Source organism: Mus musculus, chromosome 10, assembly GCF_000001635.26.
Source record: "Mus musculus strain C57BL/6J chromosome 10, GRCm38.p6 C57BL/6J".
Taxonomy (NCBI): domain Eukaryota; kingdom Metazoa; phylum Chordata; class Mammalia; order Rodentia; family Muridae; genus Mus; species Mus musculus.
In genome coordinates, this window is record NC_000076.6 from 30,716,034 (window position 1) to 30,730,961 (window position 14,928).

Here is a 14,928-nt window from a genome sequence, read left to right on the forward strand (position 1 = left end):
GCTTTACACTCCTAAGCTGAAGGTCATATATTAATGGCCTGGCCTATTTATGTTTGGAAATAAACTTATAAAAATAATATAACCTTGATCTAAGCCTGTGAATTGAAACAAAAATCAAATAACAGATACGAAACTCACCCATGTGGTTTTAAAAAGAAAAAACAAACCCTTAGAAAAAGTGTTAAGTTGTGTGGAAAGTTGTGGTTGCCACTATGGGAAAGAACCCAGTTGTTGGTTGCTTTCATATTTTCATGAGAAACAAAGAATCTATAGCAAAGGATCAGTAGAAAATTTCAGTTTTTTTTACTTTTTCTTGTTAATCTTTTGAATTCAGGATGAAAAACTGTAATGAATGTAGTAGACTCAGTAGGCTTGTTAAATGAGAAACTACATGAGGCTGATGTTAAGATAAACACATTCAACCACACACCAGGAAGCTCAGCAGAATTACCATGAATCTGAGGCCAGCCTGGGATTACACAATGACATCTCAGGAAAAAAGAAAGATGGAAACAATAAAGGAAAGGAAGCATCTAAGGATGGAGGACAGGAAAGGCGGTGAGGGAAAGGGGAGGGGCCTGGGAAGGAAGAAGGGGAGGAGCCTGAGAAGAAGATGAGCTACATTCATGACAAATGATCTCTTTAAGCAAATCTTTGGTTTTGACAATCATAAAATGCCAAGCTCCTTCATATGAGTCCTTCATCTTCATTATAATGGCTTCCCAAATAATATTCTTTAAAGTAGGTGGGAGATGGTAGTGCATGCATTTAGTCGTAGCAATAAGGAGGTAGAGGCAGGTGGATCTCTATGACTTCAAGAACAGCCTGGTCTATAGAGTGAGTTCTAGGACAGTCAAGGCTACACAAACTGACCCTGTCTTGAAAAAAACCAAAATCTTAACATTTCTAAATTGCTCTCCAGGATTTCTGGCATTAATGCTTGTATTAATTAACACATTATGTTATTTTAATAATTTACCTTATTCAAAATTGCCTTATTTTCCTGACATAAAATCCATCTCTTCTTACCCTTGTACTTCCATAGATATGTTTCAAGTGAAGAATGGTCTGACATTGAAATCTATGGCTTTTTCATATTCCCATTCTACCTGTGTGATTTAGAGGGGAAGATGTGCACTATTTTAACATTAAAGACTAATGAATGAAGTGTTCTTTTAAAGTAAAAGTATTTTATAGCCAACTTACTAGAGTTTGATGCTGCAATAAATTAATCATCTTTTGGGAGGTTTAGAAGTGTTCTGATGAATTGTATAAAACTTGGCTTGGCATGGTCACACACATCCTTAACCTGACGTGACAGCGGCAGAGAAGCAAAGGCAGGATTATCTCTCTTGAGTTCAAGGTCAGCTTGTTCTACACAGTGAGTTCCAGGCCAGTCAGAGCCACACAGTGAGACTCTGTCTTTAAATAATTTTTCTAAAAACTTAATAATAGCTAATTTTAAAAGCACAGTAAGACACAGAATTATCAAACAATTTCTTGTTAAAAAATTATTCATTTTTATTTTATATGTGAATGTTTGGGCTGCATGCATGTCTGTGTACCACATGCATACAGTATCTGAAGAGGCCAAAAAAGGGTATTGGATCCTCTAGAACTAGAGTTATAGATAGTCATGAAGTTCCTTGAAGGTACTGGGAACTGAACCTGGGTCCCCTGTAAGCTCAGCAAATGTTCTTAGCCTCTAAGTCATCTCTCCATCCCCTACAAAACTTCTTAAGAGTTTATACCATATAAACAGAGTAAGTGAAAGCAGTCCTACATATTAGCAAATATTAATGCAAGCACAGAAAGGTTGAATTCACTTGTTCTAGAAACATTCTGATATTTACCTACTTGGTGCTGTGCTAGGTACTAGATCTCAAATTATATGATACAAACTGTCTTAATATGATTACTTCCTTTCCTAATCTCTTCTCAAAAACAGAACAGAACATTTACAGAATCAGGACCATGTTGTTATAATGAGGCAATTCTAGTGACTCAGTCTCTCCATAATATTCTTTTGCATGTTATCACTGTATAAGGAGATAGCAATGACGTATTGCTCAAGGCTGCAAGGAGTCACAGATAAATCTATTTGAAAAAATAAAAACATTTTGTCAAAATATCCTTCTTTAGTTCTGGGAAATTACATTGTATATGCAGAATGGGCAACAATTGGAAGTAACTGCTTTCAACAAACTCTGTACTTGCATAATAAATATTCTTTTTACAAGGCCTTTGCTTTTGCTTTGTCATGCTATTAAGTTCTGCTTTTCCCTGTATGCTAATATTTGAAATAGTTCTTTAATGCATAAAATTCAACAAATAAAGGAAACAATCCTGCAGGGCATCATGGCACAAGGAGGCAGAGGAAGGTGAGTGTGAGGCCAGCTTGCTCTACATATTGTATCCCAGTATAGCCAGAGCTACAGAGTGAGACCCTGTCTTAAGATTAAAACAGACAGGCAGGCAGGCAGGCAGATAGACAGACAGACAGACAGACAGGTAGGCAGACTGCTTTATACTTTCTGTACCCAGATAGGTCAACTCTCACCTATACCTTTTTCCATTATGCACTGCTAAGTTCATGTTCTCTCTTAGCACCACTAGCTCATTTTGACCTCTGTTCCTGGGATCGCATCTTTTACATATAGATTTCACCTCACATCTGTAAAAAAGCAATAAACAGGCATCTCTAGGCCCCTTGAGAAAAATGACTTAGACTTTCAAAATCTCATCTCTAAACACAAAATCCTTCCTCATTCCTGAGTTCAAATTTGTCATGTACTGACTGCTCTTTTTCTTCCTCATGCACGATACTAATTAGCATATACTGTTCTACCTGTGAGCAGAATCTCTCCTCAGCACTTCATTTCCCTAAGGGCTTGTCTCTGATCAGTACAGCCTGCCTTCATCAATTCAGATTCGTCTGGGAAATAATGGCACTTCCCCCAACTTTCTTTGAGTTTTACCAGGCAAATCTAAATCCTTAGCAGACAAGATCCACCCACTGTCAAGTCCCCTCACTATCTGGCCACTTAGGAGCAACACCGAAAGAGGCAGTGTTCTCTAACAGGAATGACTCTTAGCTCAAGGTCTGATGCTCCCCCTAGTGGTATAGAACTACATCCTGGGATGGGACTCTGAAAGGCAACAGACTCTACGAGGCTAATCAAATCTGAGTGGGCTGAGTGGGCATTTGTCAACTATGGAACTATGGTCAAATGTGGTTAGAGCAAATGAAGCCCCACCCAGAGGTTTGATCCCAGCACTGGAGTCTCCTGATGAAATTCCCCAAATATCCAAACCAATGGCCATTACTGTCATTCTTGAGGGTTGATATAATGGCATCTCTTACTATTAACAAGGAAAACCACACAGCAATTTCAACTAAATGACTTCACTGTTTACCAATATCCTGTAGACTTATCCGGAAATGGAGCCAAATATTACAAGAGTATTCATTCATCTATATGTTTGATCTTCTACAGAATGCACATTTAAAACACATCTGTCAGGATAGGGAGGTAACTGAGTGAAGTGCTAAAAGACCTGAGTGCCAATCTCTATTATGTAAACTAAGAAAATGTCTGGCCTGGAGGTTGAGGCACATGCCTTTAATCCCAGCACTTAGGAGTCAAAGGCAAATGGATCTCTGAATTTGAGGCCAGCCTGATCTACAGAGTGAGTTTCTCAAAATCTACCCACTCCTCCACACATACATATACAAATCTGGAAGAATGGCCCATTTTTATAATCTCAGCACCAGGAGGCAGAGCTAGGTAGAACTTTGAGGCTTAGAGGCTAGCCTACCAGATGAGTTATAGGTCCGTGAGAGACCCTGTACAAAATACAAGGTAGATGGTGATGAATAGCACCCAAGATTGGTCTCCACTCACACAAATGAACACAGATATGTCCATCATATATGCAGACACACACACAAAGAGCACCTGTCAAGGTGGAGACACTATAGGGTCTAAATCATCTGCAACCAGAGAATGGTTACACTGCACTGAGATGGGACAATGCTTGTCAAGGTCATCCTGCACTGCACTGAAGTGGGCCAGTGCTTGTCAAGGTCATCCTGCACTGCACTGAGATGGGACAGTGCTTGTGAAGGTCATCCTGCACTGCACTGATCATCCATGAAAATGGTTGAGAACTGGCTTGGCCTGGACAGAGACAGGAAGGAAGTGTCAGAACAGAAGGTAACTGAACGTATTTTGTGAGGTAAGAGTGAGTAAGCAGGATAAAGACAGGGATGCCATTTTAAACTCAACAACACACTTTCAACAGATTCCCCTGCAGTAGAAACAAACAAAGCAAGAAGTCAATCAAAATAGGACTCAATACAACTTTCTTAATTCTCTTCTTCTCAGAAGTCGTGGAGTATACTGATGTTTTAGATTTTAATTGTAAGCTTATTAATTACTTGAGAGCCTCATTCACTAGGGTGGAATGCACAGTGTTTACAAACACATTGTATTGATGACTTGACATTAATGGCCCCCAACTTATCCATAGGTCACTTGCCCTCTTCAGTACTAGCAGCCCCATGGTCATGGCTGAGAGCAGATTCCTCATCTGTCTGTTAGATCAATGCATATGAAGCAGTCCTCGCTGCTACCTCAGTGCAGTGTAGCGTGACCTTGGCAGGCACTGTCCCACCTCAGTGTAGTGTAGCATGACCTTGACAAGCACTGTCCCACCTCTTGTAGTATAGCATGTCCTTGACAAGCAATGTCCCACCTCAGTGCAGTGTAGCATGACCTTGACAAGCACTGTCCCACCACACTGTAGTGTAGCATGACCTTGACAAGAACTGTTCCTCTGACTTTCTCACTGCTGTGATAATACACGTCACCAAAGCATCTTAAGGAAGGAAGGGGTTAAGTACAGTCACAGTTTAATGTAAAGACCATTCTGATGGGAAGTCAAGGTTGTGGGAGCCTGAAGCAGCTGGTCATGTTGCCTCCTCAGCCAGGAAGAAGAGAGGAGTGGATATTTGTGTTCAAGGAATGGAACTGCCAGTTTTTAAGATGGATCTTTCCACCTCAGTTAACCTAATCAATAGAATCCTTGGAAAACATGCCCAGAGGCTAAATAATGCCTTGCAGATGTGCCCTGGACGCTTGTATCATAGGTGATTTCAGAACCTATTAAAGCAGACACGCACCATCATACATGTAGCATTAGGCCCATTAAGAAGTTATCGTAAACATGGTAAACGATATGTTTCTCTGCAAGTCCACCACAATCTGGAGCAAGATTATTCAGGGTCTACAGCAAGTTCAGGGTCACCAGATCTGCCTACTATTTTGCACTACTTCATCTCATGACTTTAGCTGCAGGATGTTCTCTGAGCACTACTATATCTTTTTCTCTCTTTGCCTAGCAATATCAAACCAAATTTCTGATTCTTAATATCCTCTCTTGGCACGCTCTTTGAACTATACTCAGACCTGCATATGACAGAACAGTCGGTATGAGATGGGTACAGCTAGTTGTGTAAGCCATTATTTCCTGTTCGTTTGCAGCAATGGCTAGTCTAAGAAACTCTAAAACATTGTGGACTTATTCTAAATGAGGGGTTTTGTGTTTAGTGGTTGTTTCTAGCTGACACACACTAGGCCTTGTCTCCTCCAAATATTACAATCACAACTCTTAGTACTTTTATGGACCTATGTATAGCCACTAAGGAAAAGAAATAAACCTGGCTCAGTGGGCAAAGTGCCTGCTGTATAATTGGAAGCCTGAATTTTGATTCCCAAAACCCATGTAAAAAGATGAACATAGTGCTGGTCTTCTGAAACTCCAGGGCTATGAGGCAGAGACAGGAGGACTCCTGGAAGCAGGCCAGCCAGAGAGAGACTTCAGGCTCAGTGAGACTTGGTCTCAAAAATAAAGGAGAGAGCAATAAAAGAAGATTCTGAAGTCAACTTCTGATCCCTAGCAACCACATCTACACACACACACACAAACACACACACACACAAGCACACACACAAAACAACAAAAACATGAGAAAAAAGTGCATTTCTCCTACAGGGAAATGTTCATCAGCACAAAGCATGTGACAGACACACTACTAAATGACAAGTGTCCAACAGTGAGTGGAGTATGTGAGTTTACAGTTATCCTTTCATTTCATATAACATATATAATAAGAGTATCATATAACATATACAGTAAGAGTCAGAGACATGGAGTACTTACTCTAAATGCTGGGCTGTTGTTATAATGTTATCTTATAAATCATAATTTTTGAAAAATCATTACAGATTTTAATTTTTTGAGGGTGGAAGTTTTGTTTATATTTTGAGATATGGTTGGGCTTATCTACCCATGTAGAACAGGCTAGCCTGACCTCCCCATGTAGACCAGGTTGGCTTCAAATTTGTGATGACCACATCTAGCTTACAAGTTATTACAATTTGTTGTTGCTTTTCCTGTTAAAGCTTTGAGACAGGGCCTTAGTAACCTGGGCTGGCTTCGGTTTCCATTCCTCTGGCTTCTTTTTCCTGAGCATGGAGATTTTAGTTCCATGCTCAGCCTATGACAGCTTTTTAAAGAAAATACTCCCACGGCGTCACAAGTACTTACCAACACTGTAGTATCTCTTCAGTTCCGTGCGCCTGATTTCCTTTAACTGGTTACTTTTTCTCTTCTTTTTGTCATCAGTGCTATGGTCCCCCTCTGCTGTAACGTTGAACTTGTCTTGTTCCAAAATGTCTGAATTAGCATCATCTTTCCCGGAACGACTCTTCGAGGACGCAGCTGAAACTATCTCTGCATTTTGTTTGGCTTGTTTTTTCTTTTTTAGTCTACGAATGAAAAGGGGGAAAGTTGTTACATGCCATCCTAATTTTATGCTGTGGGACTCTAAAATGTAGTTGTCTGATATATAAAACGCTCTCTGATATTCTCTCTGTCTGTATCTCTCTGTCTGTCTCTCTGTTTCTCTGTCTCTGTCTCTCTGTTTCTCTGTCTCTGTCTCTCCTCTTCTTTTTCTTCTCCTCCTCCTTCTTGGCAAGCACACAGACTGGCTCCAAGTGCTGGGCTTACAGGCTGACAGGCCTGGGTCTTCCTCCACCTTTCTTTTGGTAGAACTGGGGACTGAATCCTGGTGCTGTACATGACAGGCAAGCGCACTACCAGTGAGCTCTATCCTCAGTTCTGCTTTCACTTAGAAAGAAGGAAGAGGAAGAAGGGGAGGAGGGAAGAGGAGGAGGAGGAGATACTAGCTTAAAGACAGGGTCTCATAAAATTATTCAAGTTGATTTTCTTTTCTAGCCACTTAAATACTCTACCATGAAGACCAGGGGATCTTTGCTCAATTTTGTATCCACAATAATAAATCTCAGGAAAAAAAAAAGTATGGGATACGTTCTAAGTCTAAGAAAAATGGCATTTTTCTATAGGCTCTGAAATCATGAGTATTGTTATTAAACCAAGATACAGTAACCCATCTATAAGGCCTCATTCGGGACATTGCATGTTTTTAAAAGAGTGATTTTCTGTTCTACCCAAGAACTGAGAGACAAGCAGGTATGAAACGTGTTTTATACTGGCTTAAAGGCAGGATAAAGAATTATAACACCTAACTCTGGCTTGTGTAACTCTTTATAGAGATGATAAGAGCCATATAGTGCTACATCTTTTGAGATCTGAAATCCCCTAGTAACACAATGGAATAGACACTAGGGGCAATCATTGTGATTAGTAATCACAATGATTTAGTGAACATATTCCATGCTTTTAGTTACTCCCAAGGCCAAGGTGTATGAGCTGAAGACAATCATCACTGGAACTATCCCCTGCAAATGTTTCCCAAGGAATGCATGCTCTGCAATGAACTGCTGTGCACCCTCTAGTGAGCAAGTCCTTGAGAAAGTTTGTGTTCTACAGAGCATAAACTCTTTCATAACGCCTCTAACCTCTTGAACCTGGGCACTAGGTATAACTGCCGGAGTAAAGTTTGCATTCCGTTACACAGTTCTCTTGCCTTGTGCTCCACAGCTGAAGACAACACCTATACAGCTTATTGAACATGGAGAAGTCAAGCTGGTACCTACATAGAGTCTTCAGCCCTTTGAGCAAGCATCTTTGGTCCAGGCAGGAAGATACTCTGTATACTACCAAAAGAGAAAGATAAAACACCAACCCAGCCACTACAAACCCTTGGATCTATAATGGTGTCCTGCCTGCAAGATATGCTAGTGTGATGAGGGAGTAATCAACCAATGTCTGATTTGACTTAAGGCCCACTCCTTGATATGGAATCCATATCCAAAGACTTTTCGAGTGACCAAGAACCTGAGACTAGACAGCCCAGGGACCTAGGGTAAAAAGGAAAAAGAGAAGAAAAAATAGCAATAAAATAACTCCTTATGATAATATGGAATACCCATAGATCAGTGCCTTGCTCAGCCATCATCAATCAGAAGCTTGCTTCTGCCTCAAATGGCAACAAATACAGAGACCCACAGCCAAACATTATGCAGAGAATGAGAGACTTTGGAACACTCAGCCCTAAAGGAGATGCTGGCATCAAATCTCTCCATTTAGGGGTAGGGGAACCATGTAGAAAAGGAGGCAGGAAACACATAAGAGCCAGAAGTGATGGAGAACACTAAGAAAATGAAAACAAAGCCCTTGTACATATGAATTCACCAAGACTGTGGCAGCATTCACTAGGCCTGTAGGAGTCTGTACAAGATGGGGGTCTTAGAGCCGAAAGAAGTGGGCAAGTGTGCTATCTTTCACTGAGCACCAAGGAAGCCAGTTCTAAGATTCTCATTTACTTGTATACATGGTCTAAAAGACAAGACAGCTGGGAAAATGTGCAGAGGAGTATGCAACTCATCTCTTTGTTTGCTTGTCTGAAAACACACACACACACACTGAACACACACAACTACAAATTCAATTTAGGGAACTACAATAAGAGATTATTTTCAGTGAGTACATGATTACTTTCTATCAGGTTTTAAGCCATTTTACTGGTAAAAGTATAGGTGGTTCGTCATGAAGTTAGGTCTGCCTCTACTAAAATGAAACTTTTCAGACCTAATTACCATTTGAAGCTTAACTTGCCTTGCCCTGCCTCTCCTGGTGGAGAGAGAGCTCAAGCATCTCTTTATAAGGCGTGGTTCTGTAAAGACCTCACTTCTTTCTCAAAATGCTGCTTGTAGGTAGGCAGGCTGGCCCTGCTCTATGCATGAGCTCATCAAAACTTGCTTGAAATGAACCTTTCACGTCATTCAAAACTGGCTTTTTTTTTTCTCCCCTAGAATAAAGCAGATTCATAAAATTAGCTCCGTACCTATCTCCTGAGACATGCTGTTTTCCTCGTGGTCTGGATTTTTCCTCTTGATGTCCCCGTTTTACCCCCTCCCAGTGATAATTAAATCCACTCTGATCTGGGGCATATGTTTTGATGAGCAGCAGCAGTGTTTGGGAACATCTCATTAGACACTAATTTTCACTCACGGAAATTAGAAAATGGGATATATTGTTTTCTTTATCTTTGTCTCTCTCTCTCTCTCTCTCTCTCTTTTTTTCTTTTTACAGAATATTATTGTCAATGGTTTAGCCAAAACAGTTGTTACTTCAGAAGGGGAACGATGCTAGAAAATAGCAACACCAAACTAGTTTAGAATAAAATAGAGTACATTTTAGAATTTTTAAATCAGTTTTTGTTTTGAATAGAGTAATCTGTTGTTTTGGACATTATCATTATAACTAACTGAAACATTGTGGTCTTGCAGCTGGAAATCAGAGGAATTCCTGGAACCCTGATAGGAAGCCCTTAATCCTAGACACAAGAATAGACCCTTACCTAACCTTTCCCAAGGCTGAGGAGCTGGCAGCCTGATGACAGTGGCCAAATTCATAGTCCTCAGACTCTGCTTTCTGGAGCGTTTATGTTTTCTCCTTTTTTAGAGTTGGCATCTAACACAGTAACTTTAGTCTCACATTAGGGATTTTCTATAGCTGCACTGAGATAAACTAGAGAAAATGTCTTGTAGAAAACTAAACTCCTTTACTTCATTGAGTGTGTGTGTGTGTTTGTGTGTGTGTGTACTCAAGCTATATGTATATTTCTGTGTGGAAGTTTGCATTTGTATGTGCACTTATGTGTGTATGTGTGTGGAGGCCAGAGTTCAACTCTCAGCATATTCTTTGATAACTGGCCACCTTATGTTTTGAGACAGGGCTTCTCATTGGGCCTGGAGCTCACTACAAAACACTGGATTACATTTAGCATTTGATTGTTATAGGCATAAGTGAAGAAAACAAATCTTCATTCAGTTAGATTACACTTTCTTTAAAATGAACCACAGGTACAAGAACAATCGTTCTTATCTTTCCCTCCCACTGTTCCATTTAAACCCCATCCCTTCCAGCTGCTAAACCTCCCAAGCAAGTCTACCTCTCTTCCTGTTCTTCTCCCAATGAGTATGTCGCATGCTTTGCCTGGATGCCTTGTCCAATACTATTGTTGTTTTTTTTTATTATCAAAGTGGTATTATACTGTATTATAACATTCAAATTGTAGAAAAGTCAGAATAATTCTTGAGTGTGGTGACTAAGGGAGCTAATGGGAAAGCCAGAACCAAGGGGAGATGTCTTACTGAGTGTTTACCTCCTTGTTGGGGGTGCACAGAACGCCACCAGCCCGCTGCTGGATGGATTACTGTAGTTCCCAGTTGCCTGTGTACCAGGTGCTGCTGGCACAGTTGGGAGTTGGTGGGGGGGGGGGGGCTAGGTAGGCACTTCCCCTGAGGGCATTCCCACATGCCTGGCAGAAAGGGGATGGCAGAGCACAGGACAGGGGTGGATCCCAGTTTGGCTCCAAGTGAGTGCCCAGACTATGGAGGAGCTAGGAAAGAAGGCTTTCTAGAGAAGACCCCCACCCCCACCCCTTGTGATCCTTAATGAAGAAAAGGTCTTGATTGTTGAAACTGCTTTATTAGATGGCGAATGAGAACACATATGCCTTACTCAGGATGAACCAGGAATTAGACCTTTTGCCAGGCAGAATACCCAAGTAGGGAAGTTCATTGCCTGACCACTCAGGGGCCTATCTAAATGCCGCAATTAGCTTGGAGAACTCCAGCCTTCTCTGCTACCTGATTTTTCTCAGGTAGAAGCCCAAGTGTTGGGGCTTAGAATATCCTCCAGATAAGGTCAGAAAAGAAGAAAACCTGTTAACAAGGGAGTCTCACATTTTGAGCAGAACTCAGAGGCAATCTGGTCATGGTGGACTTTGACCTTAATTAGCAGTTTTCCCACAGGGAGATGATAGTGATAGACCTTCCCCAAGAGCAAAGTGAGTCTGAACTTTCTATCTTCTTACTGCGGCATTCAGAAGACCTGTTTACAGTAGCTTTTTTTTTTCTTAACAGTAAAGCAAAAGGCACTCACATGATATAAGCATATTTCATTCTCTCCCCATCACAGTCTGTAGCCTCCCCCAGCCTGAAGCTGGCTGGTGCAGACCTTGTCACCACTGAGGTGGGGCCACCTGGGCTGTAGCCTTCCGACCTAGATGGCTCTATTGTTCTGTCACCTGCCACTGCTCTTCTCGGAGACCCTTCTCTTCTCTGCTACCTGCTGAGAGACCCTTGAGACATTCCAGAGACACATCCTATCCTGCACATCGCCTACAGGCTGACTCCGGACACCAAGACTGGATTGTCTGAGGATGGGCCTTCCCCCTTTATAAGCACAGTCTCGCAGTAAACTCGCAGGCTTTAATCAGAGCAATTTGTCTTGGCCTCATTCTTCTCTCGAAGTCTAAGTCTTTTTCAGCCCCAGCCTGCCTTTCAGGAGTACCCTGTTCTTGTAGGCCATGAGCGGCTTACAACTATAACTGTTCTTGCCAAAGCTAGCAGAACAAACTTGGTGATACTTTTAAATAATTTGTATAGCTGAATGAAACCAGCTTCCTAAAGTATAGAAAACGAGTTTTCGACACTGGCATTTATCAGAAATGGCTTTGAAAAACTTCCTCTCTGACTCTACAGTCCCTTCCCTGGTGGGGGCAATGTAGAGAGCAACACAGTGGTGTGAAACTAAAGCACACACTGGCCCCTGCAGTTAGCATCCTGAGCAAGGACTTCTACTGTTAATGGATGTTTGAGGATGAGGGAAGGCTTAACAAGGTTACTACTTCATTACTGTTTTGTGAACAGAGTCACTCCCTCGCTGGGCTTCAGATCACTCCCCTGCAGATACGCCTGCATCTAATCCCTACTGTGTTTGCAAGAATGGATGCTCACCTCTTGTGGCAGATTTGAACAGAAACATGCAATGTTATAATTCAAAATATATTAAATAGATGGGTTAGGGATACAGTTCTTTGGTATGTTGCTTCTTTAGCATCCATGAAGCTTTGAATTCAGTTCTCTGCAGTGCAAAAATAACCAGCCTAGATAGATAGATAGATAGATAGATAGATAGATAGATAGATAGATAGATAGATAGATAGATATGTATGCTGTGGCTAGTATGGAAATCAGAATCAATTCTGTGGAACAAGGGCTCTCTTCTCTTCTTCTACCCTTCATGTGGGGTCTGGGGACCAAACTCAGGTATCAGGTTTTTGAAGCTAGCACTTCTATCAAAAAGCTACCTCACTTGCCCTGATTACTAAATCTTTCAAAATTATTTAACTATTAAAAATTCAGTTGTAAAATAATACATTTTGACCCAGAGGCCAGCCAGCCAGGAGGCCCTTTCATAGCAGGAGCCACTGCAATATACAAGTATGTGGTGGAGAGACCAGAGAGAAACGAGAAGCCAAATGGTTTGGCCATTATAAAGAGAATTGGAGATAGGAGGGTGGAGGGTGCAGAGGAATAGCCTGATGTGAGCAGTTTGAGGTCATGAAGTCCCAGCCTGTGCTGCCAGTGAGGGCCATGTCTGGGTTGGTGGCCATGCAGCAGCAGGGATCTGTGTTGATGTCCATGTCTCCTATTAACAATAAAGATCACGTGGATATCCCTGGTCTGGACTACCTCCTGGGACCATATTGATATCCAGGGGCTGTGCAGAGCTGGCCTCACTCTTTGCTGGCTTCAACACTTAAGAAAGTGGGCCCTGTACTTCAACTTGGAAGCACAGTAGAGCTGGCTCTGATGGTGTGGGTGAGGGGAATCCAGCCCCATGGGCATGAGAGCAGGAGAGCTGGTCTTGCCCCTTTCCAGATATGGCATTAGGTGAGCCTGGGCAGTGCTGGAGAGTTTACCCTGGTGGTGTGGGTATGGGAGAGCTGATGTAAGACTCTGGTGAGCCTTAGCTCACCGGAGAACCCCCACCCCCACCCCCAGTGAACAACTCCTGGGGAATCTATGCAAAACCAAGAGGAATTTTTGTTGTTCCAGCATGGTGGGGTCGCCCTACAAAGGAAGGAGAGAGAGAACGACCCTCACAAAGGTGAGTTTTTAATACAGTTTTCAGAGCAGCAGCCATTAGGCACAATGTGGTTGGCAGAGAAGTGTGACTTTTAAATTGATTGGTCTTTAGGGAATGAGGTGGCATGGACTTCCCTTGTCTGTAGGTGGCCAAAGGTTGAGGAATGTGTCTATGTGCTCTGGGCCTCCCCCACCAGCAGGTGGCAGATGGTTGGTCCACTCCCTGTGGTCTGAGGAATGTAATTAGCCTTTCCCTTCTGGAGGGGAAGGGTCTGGTGGAATTTTCCAAAGTTCCTGAGCTGACCTCTTCACTGATAGGCTGACCAACAAAGCTACTACCCAGGCCCAGATTAGGGGCTTTGGGCTGGCCTGCCCTAACATCTACCTCATCTATGAACTGAGTGTGTGAAAGGGTCGGTCTTACAGATCCAAAGCTGCAGGATTTCCATGGCACAGGACAACAACAAGATCTCTAAGATGAGTCACAGTGAGGATCCAGTATTGATAGTGTAGCAGAAGCCAGGTCCTCTAACCACACCAATGACTCATGGCAATGAGCATTTGCAAGGAAAGCTGAGTGGACACACAGTGACACACTACAGCTACCATAACCGGATGTTTTCTTATGTTTTAAATTTTATTCTTTTTGCTTTTTACTTTCTTGTGGGAGAAGGAAAGGAGGTGGCAAGGGCAGATACAAAGGGATGGGGAGATGAGTGGGACTGGGGTGCATGATGTGAAGCTCAGAAATTTTCAATAAAAAGTTAGTATAAAAATAATACATTTCAAGTGCTTAATGGACTTACGCTAGTAGTAATATGGGACAAAACATAGAACAATCCTCCCATTGCTGGCAGCTCTGATCATAGCTACTGCAGCCCTACTGGCAGAGGTTAGCCAAGAAGGGAAGATGAGAATTGTATTCAAAGCCCAATGAGTACATGCCTGGGCTATGTCTACAGGCTACATGAACACATACATACTCATGGGAGTGAGTTTACAAAATAAATAAATAAATAAATAAATAAGTAAATAAAGTTAATAAGGACAGAGAGAAGAGAGCGAGAATTTTTTCATTGTATTTTCTTTTTCTGGTTTTAAATTTTTATACCGTGCATAAGAGGTATCTAAATTTTTAAATATTTATAGAAGTCTTGAAGAGTTTTTCCTTCTAGAAGAACTTAGCATATACATTTTGCCCAAAAATTGAGTTTTACGTTTTCATAAAGATTATCAGTAAAACCTTTAATGCCTTTAATCCTAGTACTCAGGAGGTAGAGACAGTTGGATCTCTGTGAGTTTGAGGTCAGCCTAGTCTACATGGAGAATTCCAGGATAGCCAGGGTTTCATACAGGGACCCCATCTCTAAAATAGAAAAGAAAACCTTGGAAGGCAGAAAGATAGCTCAGTGGTTAAGAGTGCTGGTTGCTCTTTTAGAGGACCTGGGTTTTATTTTATTCCCAGAAGCACATGGCAGATCAGAATATTCTTTAACTC

At 41.8% G+C, this 14,928-nt stretch overlaps 1 protein-coding gene across 6 annotated transcripts in view; it reads right to left on the minus strand.

The window, feature by feature from the left end:
* Ncoa7 (nuclear receptor coactivator 7) overlaps positions 1-14,928 on the minus strand; it is a 162,119-nt gene that overhangs the window by 70,452 nt on the left and 76,739 nt on the right. For all 6 annotated transcript variants that reach the window (XM_011243153.3, NM_001358842.1, NM_001358841.1 and 3 more), the window contains exon 3: positions 6,613-6,833. In XM_011243153.3, the coding sequence (XP_011241455.1) occupies positions 6,613-6,833 (221 nt within the window). The remainder of the gene's footprint in view (positions 1-6,612; positions 6,834-14,928) is intronic.